General features: G+C 45.3%; 1 protein-coding gene and 1 long non-coding RNA gene across 2 annotated transcripts; both read right to left on the reverse strand.

Annotated features, from left to right (window-relative positions):
• Window positions 1-82: 82 nt before the first annotated feature.
• LOC109553367 (uncharacterized) lies at window positions 83-2,083 on the reverse strand. Its single transcript, XR_002180015.2, has 2 exons — window positions 1,808-2,083; window positions 83-324 (listed from the first exon to the last, which is right to left on the reverse strand). It is a non-coding gene; the product is annotated as an uncharacterized lncRNA (long non-coding RNA).
• A 12,223-nt stretch (window positions 2,084-14,306) lies between these two features.
• Window positions 14,307-16,496, reverse strand: LOC109553384 (beta-defensin 103A). The gene is made up of 2 exons (XM_070781388.1): window positions 15,361-16,496; window positions 14,307-14,700 (listed from the first exon to the last, which is right to left on the reverse strand). Exons 1-2 carry the CDS (start codon window positions 15,416-15,418, stop codon window positions 14,555-14,557), a joined length of 204 nt encoding a protein of 67 aa, XP_070637489.1. The 5' UTR covers window positions 15,419-16,496; the 3' UTR covers window positions 14,307-14,554.
• Window positions 16,497-19,076: the final 2,580 nt, after the last annotated feature.

Here is a 19,076-nt window from a genome sequence, read left to right on the forward strand (position 1 = left end):
AGCTCAGAGAGCATCCTCAGGGATTTCGGAATTCATTTGGGATCAGACACTACACAACAACCTCAATGACCAGTGGGCAAGATTCTTTAACTTTGAACAAAATTTATTCTGGTTTAAATTTTAGACGCTCTGTCAAAGGGCGCAGTTTCTGACTGGGCATTGATCCCGGCTGTGTCTTGGCCTTCTTTTACTTCTTTCTACAGCATTTTACTGCCCGCCTGACACAGGTGCCAATCTGTTTCATGTTTCCAGGACACCTGATCGGCACACAGATGCCTTTATTCCTAACACAGCTTACAGGATTTCCTACTCCTTGAGTAAATCCTAAAAAGAGAACAGAGAGGGAAAAACGTGTCAGCAGGAAAGCAGCATCTCGAGAAGGCCAGCTGTGTCCCCTCTGAGCAAGGCCCTGGGGCTTTCTGTGCTGAGATGCGGACATGGCCTCGTGACAAGATGTGAGTCCAGGACCCTGTGGACCAGTTTGCAGACAGACGCTGACCCTGCCCAGGCTCTGGTGGACCCTCACGTTTCCAGAACCAGAGGCTGAGGGACTGGGGTGTGAGGACCCCGGTTGTGTGCGGGGTCAGCTCCACCACGAGGGCAAAGACCAGGAAGCTCTGCTACATCCACCTTCCCGCCAGGAGTCAGAAGCGGCCCACAGGGGTCTATTTTCACTGTTTAGTTTTCCGACTCATGGAGTCAGTCAAGTAGTGCAGCTGAGATAGGAGGAAAAGATGCAGCTGAAAGTGTAAGAACTGTTTAAAGAGAACTTACTCTCAAAGCAACTTACAGCTGACAGTGACAATGGTTCAGAAAAAAAAGTTTTGTATCATCGTCTCTACTGACTCAGAACGCTCTCAGCGCTGGTGCGATTCAGCCCCTCTCCTCCTCCCTTTGTGGTTTCCTCCCGACCAGAGGCCTTCCCGTCTTCCTCACACGCCTTTTTCCTCTTGACCACAAAGCATCTCTGCTCCCTCTCTAGTTCCCCCTCGAGGGATTGAACCCAGGCCCCAGGCACTGAGAGGCCGTCTTCCTTACACCCCTGTCCTCTCTCCCTGCCACTGGGCTAAGAGTTGTGTTACAGGCATAAACAACACTGATCAGACAAGGGAATTTCAACTTGATTTTGACATCTAATCAGTTGTCTCAGGTCTCAGTCTCTGCAGCCTCTCTCTCCCTCCCTCCCTCCTTCCTTCCTACATATTTTCATCCTATTTCCGGAAATATCAAGGGTAAGATGAAAATCAGACAGCCGATCCTGCACACTGCTTTGGATGTGCTGCCTCCCAGCTGTGGAGCGAGGGTCTCATCATCAGCGACGTGTCCTGGAGGACTTTCCTGCTGAAGACTCAGCACGGAGCGTCCCAAGGGCAGCTCCCAAAGCCCAGGCTTGGCCTGACTCACCTCTGGACTTCTCTGGTCGCCCAGAGCCGCTACCCTTCGGATAGAAAGATTTATAAAGCGACATTCTGTGCTTCTGTCATGGGACAAAATCAAATTTCTTGGTTTTATGAAAAAGAAAAAAATAAGAGTCACTTAACAGAGACATCTTCTGTTTCCTCCTCATGAAACCAATGAGGAGATGGGCTCAGAAGCTCGGACTCACTAGAGTGGCTTAGAAACAGCCAGGAATTTTGCAGGGCCCTTCTCAGACCCCTCTCGCTACTAAGGACTCAGCGCTGGCTTCTCAGGAGCATCAAATGTGGTGGGTTTAGTCTGACCACGTGTAGATGGGGGTAGCAGGACAGAAGGAGGTAGAAACAGGAGAGAGAGCCCACGGCTCCCTCCAGGGCTCCCAAGAGCTCACCTGACCAAGCAGACAGGACCAGGAAGAGGAGCGCGAGGAGCAGGTGATGGAGCCTCATGCTGGCGTCCCGAGCTCTGCGGCTGATGCTGGAGAAGACACTGCGCTTGCCGCTTTATAAAGGTCCCAGGTTCCGGGAGGAATTCTGGGCTGGCTGTGGATTTGGTTATTAGGAATTGGTTAACTGATCCTCTTCCCTGTGTGTCATGGGAGTGGCCTTTATGGCACAAAGCAGGGTCAGGGTCAGTCACTCTTATGCTAATGAGGCTGGGGAAAACCCCAGAAAAAGCTTTCCTGCTACCCTTTTAACAAGAAGCTTCTTCCTGGCAGTCAGTTCAGCTGATGGGCAGGGGTGTGGCAAGGGGCACAGACTTGCCTGTTTCCCCTGGCAGGGGCACAGACTTCTTGCTGAACCTTTGCTTACCCGCTCTCCAGCCCCACCCTCGCCCTTCCAGGGCTTTGAATCTGCCCACTGTTTTCCTGTGCAGAAGGAAATGGCACCCCACTCCAGGACTCTTGCCTGGAAAATTCCATGGATGGAGGAGGCTGGTGGGCTACAGTTCATGGGATTGCACAGAGTCAGACACGACTGGGTGACTTCACTTTCTTTATTTCTATAGTTCCTTATGGGCTGGAAGAAGCACAAGCTGGAATCAAGATTGCCGGGAGAAATATCAATAACCTCAAATATGCAGATGACACCACCCGTATGGCAGAAAGTGAAGAGGAACTAAAAAGCCTCTTGATGAAAGTGAAAGATGAGAGTGAAAAAGTTGGCTTAAAGCTCAACATTCAGAAAACTAAGATAATGGCATATGATCCCATCACTTCATGGGAAATAGATGGGGAAACAGTGGAAACAGTGTCAGACTTTATTTTTTGGGGCTCCAAAATCATGGCAGATGGTGATTGCAGCCATGAAATTAAAACACGATTACTCCTTGGAAGGAAAGTTATGACCAACCTAGATAGCATTTGAAAAGCAGAGATATTACTTTACCAACAAAGGTCCGCCTAGTCAAGGCTATGGTTTTTCCAGTGGTCATGTATGGATGTGAGAGTTGGACTGTGAAGAAGGCTGAGCGCCAAAGAATTGATGCTTTTGAACTGTGGTGTTGGAGAAGACTCTTGATAGTCTTTTGGACTGCAAGGAGATCCAACCAGTCCATCCTAAAGGAGATCAGTCCTGGGTGTTCTTTGGAAGGACTCATGCTGAAGCTGAAGCTCCAATACCTTGGCCACCTCATGCGAAGAGTTGACTCATTGGAAAAGACCCTGGTGCTGGGAGGGATTTGGGGCAGGAGAAGAAGGGGGCGACAGAGGATGAGATGGTTGGATGGCATCACCGACTCGATGGACATGAGTTTGAGTGAACTCTGGGAGTTGGTGATGGACAGGGAGTCCTGGCATGCTGCAATTCATGGGGTCGCAAAGAGTTGGGTACCACTGAGCGACTGAACTGAACTGAACTGAACTGGACTGATGGTTCCTTTTGAAGAGGAAATGGCAACCCGCTCCAGTGTTCTTGCCTGGTGAGTCCCATGGACTGAGGGGTTGGTGGGCTGCAGTCTACGGGGTTGCAGAGAGTTGGACATGACTAAACAACTAGCACATACACTGTTTCCATGAAAGGCTGTTTCAGGCCCAAATAGGGACTAACTTGTTCAGAGGCAGTTTCACTCCCTGGGCAAGACTTGCTGACTCCCAGCATCCTCAGAGACAGCCACGCTCTTTCTGGCCCCTGGAGCACTGAGGGAAGAGACCCAGTGGTCCTGACCTGCTCCCCACACCAGTTAGCCTGTTACGGGATGGCAGCACAGTTGCTGCCAAAATCTTGGTTTTCTTTGCCCACCAGAGCTGAATAAAAATTGTGGAGACAGAGTTTGGAGGAAACAGAAAGATGGCTTTAATCATTAAGCCAACAGAATGGAGAACACGATAGGTTCATGCCTCAAGGAGCCTGTCTCCCCTCCATCCGGAATCCAGGGGATCATACAGTTGGGGCTCACAGTCAGGGCTTGGAGATACAGGACAAAAGGTGTAGGGTCCTGAATTCTCTCTTTTTGTGCTGTTTGGAAACAGTCAATAGGCCAGTGTCAGGTAGCTAGGTATTTGGGTCTGGCAGTTGGTCCCAGTGGTTGGGTTCATTGTCCTTTGGGGATTTCCTGGTGACTTTCTTCTTGTAATACGAAAGGGGGAAAGCAAACCACTATGGGTGGCTTCCCAGGAGAAGTTAAACATCAACATGAGGTAACACAGAGCAAAGGAGGGGAAAAACAAACTACAAGGGGAGGTTTATGATGCGATAAAATTAAGTATCAGGATGTGGTTAGAATAAGTTAAAGGATAATAGATGCAGAATGTGGCTCCTGCAGAAATGGAGGGCCATAGGTGTCAGGTGTAGTTCACATAATAGGTTAGTCTTCTGCAAAGAAGAAACTTGGTCATCAATACAGGCTGTAGGTTCAGTTCAGCTCTGTTGCTCAGTCATGTCCGACTCTTCACGACCCCATGAATCGCAGCACGCCAGGCCTCCCTGTCCATCACCAACTCCCGGAGTTCACTTAGACTCATGTCCATCGAGTCAGTGATGCCATCCAGCCATCTCATCCTCTGTCGTCCCCTTCTCCTCCCGCCCCAAATCCCTCCCAGCATCAGTCTTTTCCAATGAGTCAATTCTTCGCATGAGGTGGCCAAAGTATTGGAGTTTCAGCTTTAGCATCATTCCCTCCAAAGAAATCCCAGGGCTGATCTCCTTCAGAATGGACTGGTTGGATCTCCTTGCAGTCCAAGGGACTCTCAAGAGTCTTCTCCAACACCACAGTTCAAAAGCATCAATTCTTCGGTGCTCAGCCTTCTTCACGGTCCAACTCTCACATCCATACATGACCACAGGAAAAACCATAGCCTTGACTAGACGAACCTTTGTTGGCAAAGTAATGTCTCTGCTTTTCAACATGCTATCTAGGTTGGTAATAACTTTCCTTCCAAGGAGTAATCGTCTTTTAATTTCATGGCTGCAGTCACCATCTGCAGTGATTTTGGAGCCCCCAAAAATAAAGTCTGACACTGTTTCCACTGTTTCCCCATCTATTTCCCATAAAGTTATGGGACTGGATGCCATGATCTTCGTTTTCTGAATGTTGAGCTTTAAGCCAACTTTTTCATTCTCTACTTTCACTTTCATCAAGAGGCTTTTTAGTTCCTCTTCACTTTCTGCCATAAGGGTGGTGTCATCTGCATATCTGAGGTTATTGATATTTCTCCTGGCAATCTTGGTTCCAGCTTATGCTTCTTCCAGCCCAGCGTTTCTCATGATGTACTCTGCATATAAGTTAAATAAACAGGGTGATAATATACAGCCTTGACATACTCCTTTTCCTATTTGGAACCAGTCTGTTGTTCCATGTCCAGTTCTAACTGTTGCTTCCTGACCTGCATACAGATTTCTCAAGAGGCAGGTCAGGTGGTCTAGTATTCCCATCTCTTTCAGAATTTTCCACAGTTTATTGTGATCCACACAGTCAAAGGCTTTGGCATAGTCAATAAAGCAGAAATAGATGCTTTTCTGGAACTCTCTTGCTTTTTCCATGATCCAGGGGATGTTGGCAATTTGATCTCTGGTTCCTCTGCCTTTTCTAAAACCAGCTTGAACATCAGGAAGTTCACAGTTCATGTATTGCTGAAGTCTGGCTTGGAGAATTTTGAGCATTACTTTACTAGCGTGTGAAATGAGTGCAATTGTGCGATAGTTTGAGCATTCTTTGTCATTGCCTTTCTTTGGGATTGGTATGAAAACTGACCTTTTCCAGTCCTGTGGTCACTGCAGAGTTTTCCAAATTTGCTAGCATATCGATTGCAGCACTTTCACAGCATCATCTTTTAGGATTTGAAAGAGCTCAACTGGAATTCCATCACCTCCACTAGCTTTGTTCATAGTGATGCTTTCTAAGGCCCACTTGACTTCACATTCCAGGATGTCTGGCTCTAGGTCAGTGATCACACCATCGTGATTATCTGGGTCATGAAGATCTTTTTTGTACAGTTCTTCTGTGTATTCTTGCCACCTCTTCTTAATATCTTCTGCTTCTGTTAGGTCCATACCATTTCTGTCCTTTATCGAGCCCATCTTTGCATGAAATGTCCCCTTGGTATCTCTAATTTTCTTGAAGAGATCTCTAATCTTTCCCATTCTGTTGTTTTCCTCTATTTCTTTGCATTGATCGCTGAGGAAGGCTTTCTTATCTCTTCTTGCTATTCTTTGGAACTCTGCATTCAGATGCTTATATCTTTCCTTTGCTCCTTTGCTTTTCGCTTCTCTTCTTTTCACAGCTATTTGTAAGGCCTCCCCAGACAGCCATTTTGCTTTTTTGCATTTCTATTCCATGGGGATGGTCTTGATCCCTGTCTCCTGTACAATGTCATGAACCTCATTCCTTAGTTCATCCAGATTTAGGCCCTTAAATCTATTTCTCACTTCCACTGTATAATCATAAGGGATTTGATTTAGGTCATACCTGAATGGTCTAGTGGTTTTCCCTACTTTCTTCAATTTAAGTCTAAATTTGGTAATAAGGAGTTCATGATCTGAGCCACAGTCAGCTCCTGGTCTTGTTTTTGTTGACTATATAGAGCTTCTCCATCTTTGGCTGCAAAGAATAGAATCAATCTGATTTCGGTGTTGACCATCTGGTGATGTCCATGTGTAGAGTCTTCTCTTGTGTTGTTGGAAGAGGGTGTTTGCTATGACCAGTGCGTTCTCTTGGCAAAACTCTATTAGTGTTTGCCCTGCTTCATTCTGTATTCCAAGGCCAAATTTGCCTGTTACTTCAGGTGTTTCTTGACTTCCTATTTTTGCATTCCAGTCCCCTATAATGAAAAGGACATGTTTTTTGGGTGTTAGTTCTAAAAGGTCTTGTAGGTCTTCATAGAACGGTTCAACTTCAGCTTCTTCAGCATTACTGGTTGGGGTATAGACTTGGATTACTGTGATATTGAATGGTTTGCCTTGGAAATGAACAGAGATCATTCTGTCGTTTTTGAGATTGCATCCAAGTACTGCATTTTGGATTCTTTTGTTGACCATGATGGCTACTCCATTTCTTCTGAGGGATTCCTGCCTGCAGTAGTAGATATAATGGTCATCTGAGTTAAATTCACCCATTCCAGTCCATTTTAGTTCGCTGATTCCTAGAATGCCTACATTCACTCTTGCCATCTCTTGTTTGACCACTTCCAATGTGTCTTGATTCATGGACCTGACATTCCAGGTTCCTATGCAATATTGCTCTTTCCAGCATCAGACCTTGCTTCTATCACCAGTCACATCCACAGCTGGGTGTTGTTTTTGCTTTGGCTCCATCCCTTCATTCTTTCTGGAGTTATTTCTCCACCGATCTCCAGTAGCATATTGGGCCACTACTGACCTGGGGAGTTCCTCTTTCAGTATACTATCATTTTGCCTTTTCATACTGTTCATGGGTTAGGAACAGTTAAAGTGGAGGATGACTCAAAAGGGTAAAAAGAAAGAAAGAGGGAAAAAAAAAAAACTTTTATTAATTCTCTGCAACACAATCACACACCAGTCTCATGAAATCTCAGTGGGACATGTGATGGGCAGATGGGTGCTCTGTTTCCCTTCATCAGAGACAGAGTGGGAGGATGACGCTGCCACTGAATGCATCTCCCCAGCCTAGTATCACCAAGCAGGCCCAGCAGTGGGGACCCCTTCACTGGGTAGAGGGGGACCTCCATCACTAAGTAACATCCCTCACTTAGTAACATCCGTCCATGACCTGGCTTTTCAGAAACGCTAAATCTCAGGATGGAACTTGCCATGCAGCTCTGAGTAGAACTCCAAGTCCTTTAGAAATGTGGGTACCCGGGAGGACCCCATCCTGAAGGAGCCCCCGGAGCTTCAGTCCTGTTCAGGTCCCCCACTGTGGCTCAGAGTCTCGCATCTGAGGCTCGGCAAAGCCATGGAGGCTGCCTCGAGCAGACAGAGTCTCTGGCTGGCACCCAGGGATAGGATTTTTCTGGTGGAAAATAAATTGTCTTGATCATAGTTCCTTCTGCTTTAGCTCTAAATGATATTTGAGAGAGGTAGATATCATCTACATATATATATATATATATATAATTATATAATTATCTATACATAAGATATATATATGTATCTGTTTATTTATGGACCTTGCAGGCAAAATCTATACTACAGGGTCAATTTATAAACACGCTATAATACTACACTGGAGAAAGAAGTGAGACTGAATCATTGTCTACTGTGTCTCTTCGTTGAAAATGCTGTTTTTCAGGGAACTCTGCTTAATGTTATGTGACAGCTTGGATAGGAAGGAGTTTGGGGCAGAATGGATACATGTATATGCATGGCTGAGTCTCTTTGCTGTCCACCTGAAACTATCACATTATTAATCAGCTATACTCCAATTCAAAGTTTTTTTTTAAAGTAATTTTTAAAAATGCTGTTTTACGGGACTTCCTTGATGGTCCAGTGGGTAAGACTCTGTATTCCCAAGCACAGCAGGTCAGGGAACTAGATCCCACAGGCCACAACTACGACCTCAGTTCAGTTCAGTCGCTCAGTGATGTCCGACTCTTTGTGACCCCATGAACTGCAGCATGCCAGGCCTCCCTGTCCATCACCAACTCCCGGAGTTCACTCAAACTCACGTCCAACGAGTCCGTGATGCCATTCAGTCATGTCAGACTCTGTCGTCCCCTTCTCCTCCTGCCCCCAATCCTTGCCAGCATCAGGGTCTTTTCCAATGAGTCAACTCTTCGCATGATGTGGCCAAAGTACTGGAGTTTCAGCTTTAGCATCATTCCTTCCAAAGAACACCCAGGAATGATCTCCTTTAGGATGGACTGGTTGGATCTCCTTGCAGTCCAAGGGACTCTCAACAGTCTTCTCCAACACCACAGTTCAAAAGCATCAATTCTTTGGCACTCAGCTTTCTTCACAGTCCAAATCTCACATCCATACATGACCACTGGAAAACCCATAGCCTTGACTAGATGGACCTTTGTTGGCAAAGTAATATCTCTGCTTTTCAATATGCTATCTAGATTGGTCATAACTTTCCTTCCAAGGAGTAAGCGTCTTTTAATTTCATGGCTGCAGTCACCATCTGCAGTGATTTTGGAGCCCCCAAAAATAAAGTCTGACACTGTTTCCACTGTTTCCCCATCTATTTCCCATGAAGTAATGGGACCATATGCCATGATCTTAGTTTTCTGAATGTTGAGCTTTAAGCCAACTTTTTCACTCTCCTCTTTCACCTTCATCAAGCAGGTTTTTAGTTCCTCTTCACTTTCTGCCATAAGGGTGGTGTCATCTGTATATCTGAGGTTATTGATATTTCTCCTGGCAATCTTGATTCCAGCTTGTGTTTCTTCCAGCCCAGCATTTCTCATGATGTACTCTGCATATAAGTTAAATGAGCAGGGTGACAATATACAGCCTTGACGTACTCCTTTTCCTATTTGGAACCAGTCTGTTGTTCCATGTCCAGTTCTAACTGTTGCTTCCTGACCTGCATCCAAATTTCTCAAGAGGCAGGTCAGGTGGTCTGGTATTCCCATCTCTTTCAGAATATTCTACAACCTAGTACAGCCTAAATAAATAAACAAAATAAAAATTGGTGTGTTTTAGTGATCTATGGTTTGAAGCACAGCAGATTTTTTTTTTTTTTTTCTTTTAAGGAAGCTGATGACGCAGTTTTATGTGCAAGACCGGGCATGACTTTTCATAAAAGGGAGTTTCCAAAAGGGGTCAGGGTGCCATGGTGAGTTTCAAGGGAGTTTCTTGCCATGGTTCCTCACCAGTGGGACACGGCCCTTGTAAGGAATTCCACAATTGCAGTGGCTTATTTTTCCTTGGCAAGGTCTAAAGATGACTCCTTTGCAGCTATGTTAATCCTGGAGATAGCACCTGGGGCATCTCTGTCCATCAGGGAAGGGTCCTGTTGCCTTAGCAATGAGGTCACACACCCGAGACACCATGGGGTGGCTCACCAGAAACCAGAGATGAGTTCATATAGGATAGAGGGAAGGGTTAATTTTAGGTCAAGCCTACATGAATTGTTAGTTTTCCCAGGTTCAAAGCCAAACAAGGCCATGTGGATCGTGGTTGCTTCATGCCTGGGCTGAGAGGTAACTCATGGTTTCATTCTTTAAAGGGAAGATAAATGCTGTGTCCCCAAACCCTTAACCTGTGAGTAGGAAATTGAGGCAGGCTCTTTCCAGCAAAGCGCCTCAGTTCTTCAGGCAAGAAGGGGTGTCCCAGTCCTACAGATAAGGTTTTGAAGAGCAAAGCCCTTCACATCTATGACTCCACAAACAGGTGTTCTCAGCACAGAGCCCTGGGTGTTACTGGGCAGAGGCCATTGTCCCCAGTTCCCTTCTCCTATGGACGGGGCGGGCGCCATGGCTTCTGACAGTCACAAGGGGACCTGCCCTCAGAAGGGGACCAGGGCTGGGTCTAATGCTGTGCTCCCCCACTGACACTTTTACTAGTTTCTTCTTTGAACTTGTCCTACAATTATATTTTGCAATGAGCCTTGCTCAGTAGCTGGCCACTTTTATTCAAATTATCTCTTTGAATTCCCCTAAACAAACCCGCTAGGTAGGTATGACTCAAGGTTTATAAAAGATGGTCCCGAGGACTAGAAAGCCGTATCTGAGGCCACAGGCAAAACTGACTTAAAAAGTCGATTAAAATTGGCTGCAAATCCAACAAAAAGATGTGTCCAAGGCCTCAGTCTACTAAGTGGCAGTGATGTAACTTGGAGCAAAATTGACCTCTCTTCCAATGTTCCTGCCTGCCTCCTGCAGTCTGAACAGTGTCCTGAGAGCTTTACCAGGACATTCTATAACTCGAAAGCTCGAATAGTGCTGTCAAATGCCAGCTATCTGGTGCTAATGAGACCGGAATTGGGCGTGGCATAATCTTTAAAAGAATGACGGGGACTTCCCTGGTGGTCCAGTGGTTAAGAATCTGCCTTGCAGTGCAGGGGATGTGGATTCAGTCCCTGGCCTGGGAACTAGGATTCCACATCAAAGAAAGAAAGTGAAGTCGCTCAGTCGTGTCCGATTCTTTGCAACCCCATGGACCTTGGCCCCCAGCTTCCTCTGTCCATGGAATTTTCCAGGCAAGAATATTGCAGTGGGTTGCCATTTCCTTCTCCACATGTCATGAGGCAACTATGCCAGTGTGCTGAGATGAATATCCTGCATACTGCATCTAAGACCTGAAGTAAATATATATTTTTTTAATCCCTTTGTAACACGGCAGCTAGGTGACACACCCAGAGACACCATGACAATTCCAAGGCTGACCATAAAGGTCAAAAAGTAGGTGCTGACCCAGTTCCTGGAAATCCCCACCCTTTCTGCAAAATAGCTGGAATACTCCTCCCACTTATTAGCCTATCAAATGACCCACCCTTATAAACACTGACAGCCGCATACCCTGGTGCTGCGCTTGCCTTCCAAGATGGCCCACACTCTCCGTGTAGCGTGTTTCCTTCCTGGATTGACCTTCCTTCACCATGACTCGCTCTTGAGTCCCTGCCTGTGCAAAGCCAAGTACTCACATTCGGCGGCCATCCCAGGGACTCGGACGTGACCTGGGATGCGACCATCCTCTCTCACCCCACTCTCTTTCCCGCAACACTGCTGCCATCTCCCCCAGCCTCAGAGATCACTGGAGCATTAAAAGAGCATCGTCTTTTCAGTTTGTTCATTGTTTCCTTTGCTGTGCAGAAGCTTTTCAGTTTGATGGATCCTACCATTTAGCTTTGTTTTTGTGGCTTGTGCTTTTGGTGTCAAGCTGAAAACCATCCTTGTGGAGGCCCATGCCAAAGAACTTTTCTCCTATGCTTTCTTTTAGGAGTTTTGTGGTTTCAGGAGTTTTGTGGTTTTTGTAAACCTTTAATCTATCTTGTGTTGAATTTTGTGTATGGTATAAGAGATCTTACTGGCTCAACCAGGGATGGAACCTGTGCCCCCTGCATTGAAAACTTGGAATCTTAACCACTGGATTGTCAGGGAAATTCCAACTGTAACTGCTAATTTGTCTGTCTGTCCAATTATTCCTGTAAGTTTTCTTTAAGAATTTTAAAATTCCTTTGCTAAGTACATTCTGATTCAGTATTCATATGTATTCTTGATGAATTAAACATTTTATCATTAGGATAAATACCCCTCTCTATATCTGGTCCTTGTCCTAAAAGTTACTTGATTGTGCTGTGCTTAGTCACTCAGGCATGTCTGACCCTTTGTGACCCCATAGACTGTAGCCTGCCAGGCTCCTCTGTCCATGGGGATTCTCCAGGCAAGAATACTGCAGTGGGTTGCCATGCCCTCCTCCAAGGCATCTTCCCAAACCAGGGATCAAACCAGGTCTCCCACATTGGAGGTAGATTCTTTACCATCTGAGCCACCAGGAAGCCTGTCAATTAACCAATACAGCCTACCAGGTTTTCTTTAAATTAATGTTTCCATAGCATATCTGTCAGCTCAACAGTAAAGAATCTGCCTGAGATGCAGGAGATGCAGAGACATGGTTTTGATCCCTGGGTCGGGGAGATTCCCCGGAGGAGGGCATGGCAACACACTGCAGTAATCTTGACTGGATGATTCCATGGGGGTCTCAAGAGTGTTGGACACGACTGAAGGTCTAAACAATGACAACAGCAGATCTGTTTCCATCCTTTCATTTTAAATCCACTTGCCTTTATATTTGATATCTCAAGTGGGTTTTTAATAGTTTATATCTGATTCTTGTTTTTTTGTTTTTTTTTTTACTGAAATGACCATCTCTTTCCTTAAGATAGTGTCTAGAATCTTAGCATCACACTTTATCCCATCAAGCTGAACCAAAATTCCATCTAGTATCTAAGACTTCATTTTTCAGAGCAGTTTTAGAATTGAATGAAAAGCACAGAGATTTTAGGCAGGCTACACAGACAGGCTACAGTCCATGGGGTCACAAAGGGTCAGCACCTCCACAGTCCACAGAGTAGCAGAGTCGGACACAACTGCAGCAACTTAGCACACAGGCACACACCCCTGATCCCGAAGCCCATTGCTGGTTTTCTGTCCAGAAGTGAAGATGCCTGCACTCTCTGAACTTTGACTCCACTGTCTTCGACTCAGAAGTATTGTTGGTCTGTTTGGGTTCTTGTTGCCTGAGCTTTAGGCCTGGAAATCTGTAGAGGCTGGAGATGTCAGAAGTCTCACTTCACTTGTTTTCTTTTCTTTTTTTATAAATGGTTGAGCACATAACATTTAATTAGCGAATTCATTAATTTGGCTGCCTTGGACCTTAATCATGGCAGGCAGGATCTTAGTTGTGGCATGTGGGATCTAGTTCCCTGACCAGGGGTGGACCCAGGCCCCCTGCATTGGGAGCACAGAATCCCAGCCACCAGACCACCAGGGAAGTCCCTCACCTCACTTGTTTTCTTCTCTCCTCAATTACGGTCCTGTACTGTTTGTGCCAGAGTCTGAATCAGTAGTTTCACAGGTTTTGCCTGGTTCCTTAGTTGTGTACTGTAGGAGGGCAGTATACAGTCCCCTCACAGTCCTTTTTTTTTTTTTTTAAATGCTGAATTGTGGGGTCCAAGCTCTTGTCTTTGAGGGTGTGCCCTTTCTTCCTGAGAACTCAGTTCCTTGGCTGGGGGCTCAGGGTGGGGGTGATGGGCCTGCCACCACGTTTGCTGGAATCTTTCTGTATCAACCTCCAGAGACCACTAAATAGTTACAACACGACGCCTCCAAGGCCTTGGAATGTACTTCAACTCACTAAAAGGGCATGGCAACCCACTCCATGTCTTCTTGCCTGAAGAATCCTATGGACAAAGGAGCCTGGTGGGCCCCAGTCCATTGGGTCACGATAAACACTTGTTGAGCAGCTTTTGTGTCAAAACACTTGGGCCAGGGGTGATTAAGGGATGAAGTGCCCTTCAAAATCCTGCAACCAAATATGGAGATTGGAAATATGCAAATGTAGTGAATGTAAAAATCTAGTGGGATTCATAGATGGAGCACTCAGATCAGAACCTTTTCAAAAGGAAAGATCATATTTGTTGGGGAAACCAGCTGTATTTTTAAAAAGGAGGTAGAATTTGAGGTGCCCCTGAGAGATGGGTTTGGAGACATAGCTGGAGGAGAGATTTCATCCAGGCCTGAGGTCAGTCAGAACAGAGGCAAGAGTGAGAGGAAAGCTGAGGGCAGGGTCGAGGAGGAGCCAGGTTCCCCGTGTCTCTGAGCTGTAAAGTGCACAGAAGGACCTGAGAAGACCCTCAGGGATGCCCTGAAGTTTCAGAGATGGATTTGGTGGGGAGATGCTATGACAGATGGACAGACTGCAAAGCTCAGATGGGTGACAGAAGGCAAAGGAAGTGTTTTAGAAAGAACAAGCAGTCCAGTGTCACTGGTGGGGTTGGGGGGTGGTGAAAGCTGTGAAAGAGGAATAAAATCTGACAATCTTTGGAACATCAGTTTGGACCCTCTCACTATGGATTATACTTTATTTGAATTAAAGGTGAGTCATTAACACTTTCTAAGTTGCCTGTTTGGTAACAACTAGCACAATAAACAGAATGTTAAAAAATAATAATGATAATAATCAAGCTTCTAATTTTTTGCAAAAAGTCTTTAATTTGATTGGCTTCTGGAGGAGGCATTTTCACGCTTTGTGACATTCTCCTTGTATTTCTGGATTTTTCATTTCTTCTTCCGGCAGCATTTTCGGCCACTCAGTGAACAGCGGCCTATCTGTTCCTCCTTTGGAAGGCAGCCAATCAGAGCACACCGGCCGCTTCTTATTTTGCAATAATACCTTTGTAACCCGCTTATGATGCCGCCGTTGCCTGCAGGAAAGAAACGAAGCACACGGGAAGGTTTTAGGAAGGCCGTGGTACAAGTCCTAGGCTTTTGGAATCCCTCTAATAAGTTATCTGGTGCCATTTTTTATTCTTTTATGTCTTTTTCCTTTTTCTTTACCATCTGGAGTAAAGAAGAAGGTGGGGCTAGCTACTAACAATGTGTCTGTGGGTTTGGCTCAGCTGAGAAAGTGGCGTGACCATGGCAGCCCCCTTGTGAACTGACCCCTGGGAGGCAGGGGCCGCGATGGTCCCCCGGGCCCTTAAGAGGCCAAAAGACTGTATCTCCAACCACTAAGCTAATAAAAGGGAATCTGTGCTTCTGTCCTCAGATGAAGTTCATTTTTCCTGTTGGTAGGAAAGATTTACATCACTTTCTTCCTGTCTCATGAACAGGTATAACAATTCTCCCATGGAGGGATGGTTTGTGAGCTGATTAGTCTCTTAAGAGTGAATCAGAAGGGATGGAGACCCTGCTTTGAGGTTCTTGATGATCTTTGTCAAGAAAAACAAAAACAAAAACTGGTAATGTCTAGTTCCCAGACAATAAATCTACTTTATCTAAAATTCCCAAATGAATGGAGAGGGCTGACTCTGAATGACAAATTCTCAATCCATTCAGCCCTCTCATTTCCCAGTGCATCTTACCTGGAACAGGCAGCAAGAACAAGAAGAGCAACGCAAAGAGAAGGTAGTAGAGCCTCATGGCTGCTGGCTTCCCAGCTGAGACTGGACAGGATGGTGTGGTCGCTCACTTTATAAAGGCTCCAGGTCCGCAGCCATAGGGAGAAGCATTCAGCAGCTGCAATTCCTGTAATATTATAGTGATGACAATATGACGTATTTCCTGATGCTTCATGCCAAGGTTCCTTACAAAGCAGACCACGCCCATTCCCCCCAGGAGTTAATTACAAACCTAAGGGAGATTCAGAGCTTGATGTGAACATAGGGCTATTCTGATGCCTCTGAACTCTGGGTGCTCCTGTAGGGCTGGCTCATGTCTGGCTGTCTGAGATGGGAAAGATCTGCCCACTCCTGGATGCAGTCCTGGAGCGTGTAGCTGGGAGCTCACCTGTGCCCACTGTGGTTCTTCTAAGCTTTTGCCTTCTTTCTAAAGTCCTGAGAGAGCCTGAGCCCCATCAGTCCAGTCCAAGGCTGGTGTATTCAGAATCTAGGTGTAAACTGGGGCTGGGTCACGCCCTGAACCTGCATGGATACGCCCAAAATGGGATCAGCTTTTAAGTAGTGTGGGAAGGGAGGGAAAATGGGCTGCATTCCAGAGACCCTGCCCTGTGTCCTTGGCCTGTGATGAAGTGTGACATCTCAGGTCAAACACAGCTTACACTTTGCTGCGTTCTGAAAACCACCAAATTCGTGAGTCAGGAAGGTGTCTCATTTTCCCTCATCAGAGACAGATGGATGATGTAATTTATAGGCAGGTGTTTCCTCACTGATAGTGTCACTCTCTACAAAAGAGGGGCTTCGGAAGACACCCGGGCTTACGACACCTGGTTACAGCTGGCTCGTGACATACAAGGAAGTCGAGGATCTGGGATTTCCACTAGATACAGATTCAATGTTTAGGAAGCCAACTGCCTTTACAAAAAATTATTAGGCTTAATTAAATGTTATTGAATCTAACAAGGGGGTTATACTCAAGAGGTCATTTTCTTGGAAGCTGAAGTCCTCATGGAGGTGGTTGGCTATTACTTTGTGTGAAAGCAATTGTAACAGATCCACCAGAGTTCTGGGGTGAACCCCAGGGTCTAGGACTGTAGGTTCAGACTCCTGTTGTACCTATTGGATTCTGTAAGCAAATTCTGAACTCCTACCACAGATAAAGTACCCTGGGCTTGGGGTAGGTGAGGGATAGAAGGGTGAAATACAGAGGGGCCAGTTCTGCCTCTTTCTCTCAGGGAACTCCCATGTAGAGTGACACAGAGCCAAGTCAACCATAGAGAGTGGATTTTGACAAAGGGCCGTAATAGGGGTTCAAGCACAGGGCTATGGAAATGCAGAAGAAATGTAATTCATACAGAAAGGCAAGTTTGAATCAAAGGTTTAAGAAGAATTTGGAGTTATAGACACTTCATATCTTTAAAACCTAACTTTCCTCCTCAGTTCAAGATATGAGACAAAGTAGACATTTTTATTATTAATTAATTGAACTATAGTTGATGTACAATATTATATGTTACAGGTGTACAATATTGAGATTCACGCCTTTTAAACTATAACATATTGGCTATATTCCCCATGTTGTACAATATTTCTTTGTAGCTTATTTTATACATAATAGTTCGCAGCTCTTACTCCCCTAGCCCTATGTTGGCCTCTGCTCCTTCCTCACCACAATGGTAGCCACAAGTTTGTTCCTTATATCTGTGAGTCTTCTTTTTTTTTTGGTTATGTTTACTAGTTTGTTACAGTTTTTAGATTCCATGTTTACCCAATTTCATACATCATTTGTCTTTCTCTGTCGGGCTTATTTCACTGAGCATAATGTCTTCCAGCCCATTCATATTGTTGCAAAAGGCAAAGCTCCATTATTATTTATGACTGAGTAGTATTCCACTATATACAAATGCCACATCTCCCTTGTCTGTTCATGGACACTTAGCTTGCTTCCATGTCTTGGCTATTGTAAATAATGCTATAACAGACACTGGGTGCACGTATCTTCTCAAATAGTGTTTTTAGTTTTTTGAATATACACCCGGATGGGTCATATGGCATTTCTGTTTTTAGTTTTTTGAGAAACCTCCATCCCGTTTTCCATGGTGGCTGCACCAGTTTGCAGTCCCAAGTGCAGACATGGCCAGCGGGCTCTCATACCTGGTCTCACATGAGATAAAAGAGAGGGTGGCTGGGGTGCTGTAGAGAGTTAGAACCAGCGCTCAGCCCAGGCTCAGGGCTGGCATCACTGGAGCTCTGCTTACCTGCAATGACGTACTTTTCTTGGAGACCAGACCTCCACGTGAACCCTGAGTCTAACCTGTCCCTTCAGACAGGAGGCCTTTCTACAGCAACACGACTGTTTAATCAGAGGTTTTCTGAGAGTGGAAGGCACGTGTTCTTGTCAGCTAATTTGGAAGCTGGGTTCTGGGGAGTGGGCTATGGCTGTGGTACCTGCCCCACTCACAGAATGAATTGTGGGGAACATTTCTATATACTAAGATGTTTATAAAAGTTGGGTGAAACTTTCTGTGGTGAAAATTCACACAGCAGAAGAGTGAGACTGTTCTTCACTTCTCTAGCCTGGGGAACCACTGCTAACTCTGGTTTGCCTCCTTTTTGTCTTATTGTACCGTTTTACGTGTCACAAATACTTCTGGCCTCTCAATTAATAGGTGCACATTTACTGTTGAATAATTAATACATACCTATGAGTCTGACATTGACAAGAACTGAGGCCATGCCCCAGGCTCAGGGGCTTGAGTCACTGGGTTCAAAGATGCAGACCCTCCCAACCCTCCTGCAGGACCCACTGGGTTTTTTCCTGGTAACTCTGAGCCAGCATTTTTTTAAAATTTGATGTTGATTAGGTTGAGAGAGGATAGACTTATTTTCTCTCAGGTCAGACTTCTCCTAATCTCCTCTAATCCTGTTTTGTTTTGAACTCTGTTTTTAAAATCTGGAGTAGAGTTTTGGTTGATCAAGTTTTTGGTCCAAGAGAAACAGACTCACAGACTTAGAGAACAAAGATATGGTTGCCAGGGGGAGGGATGGGGAGGGATGGGGAGGGATGGGGAGGGATGGTGGGAGAGTTTGGGATGGACATGTACACACTACTCTATATAAAATGGATAACCCAAGAAGGTTCTACTGTATATCACAGGAACTCTGCTGTATGTTATGTAGCATAACATAACATATGGATGGGAGGGGAGTTTGGGGGAGAATGGATACCTATATATGTATGACTGAGTGCTGTCCACCTGAAATTATCACAACATGGTTAATCAACTATATTCCAATACAAAATTAAAAGTTTAATTTAGGAGAGCTGGTTCCGGCTGCACGCGCAGCAGTGGTGGTGGCGGCGGCGCGATCGGCCAGGGCTGTAACCGTCGTCCGTCCGGTAGCGGCTGGAGCGGCTTAAAAAAAAAAATAAATAAAATAAAATAAAAAATAAAAGTTTAATTTAAAAAAAAGTTTGGGGCCCAAAGGCCATACCATGTAATTCTCAGTGCTATCATTTATTATTTGGATTTACTTGAATAAGTTTCATAAACTCTTTGACCATCTGTACCTCAACAATAAAGTACAGAGACTAATAAATATCCTATCTAGTCCACAGGGAAAGCCCTATGAGTTAATGATATGAAATTGACTTGTAAACTGCAAATTACCACGTGGCCCAT

This window comes from Bos indicus, chromosome 27 (genome assembly GCF_029378745.1).
Source record: "Bos indicus isolate NIAB-ARS_2022 breed Sahiwal x Tharparkar chromosome 27, NIAB-ARS_B.indTharparkar_mat_pri_1.0, whole genome shotgun sequence".
In the NCBI taxonomy this organism is placed as follows: Eukaryota; Metazoa; Chordata; class Mammalia; order Artiodactyla; family Bovidae; genus Bos; species Bos indicus.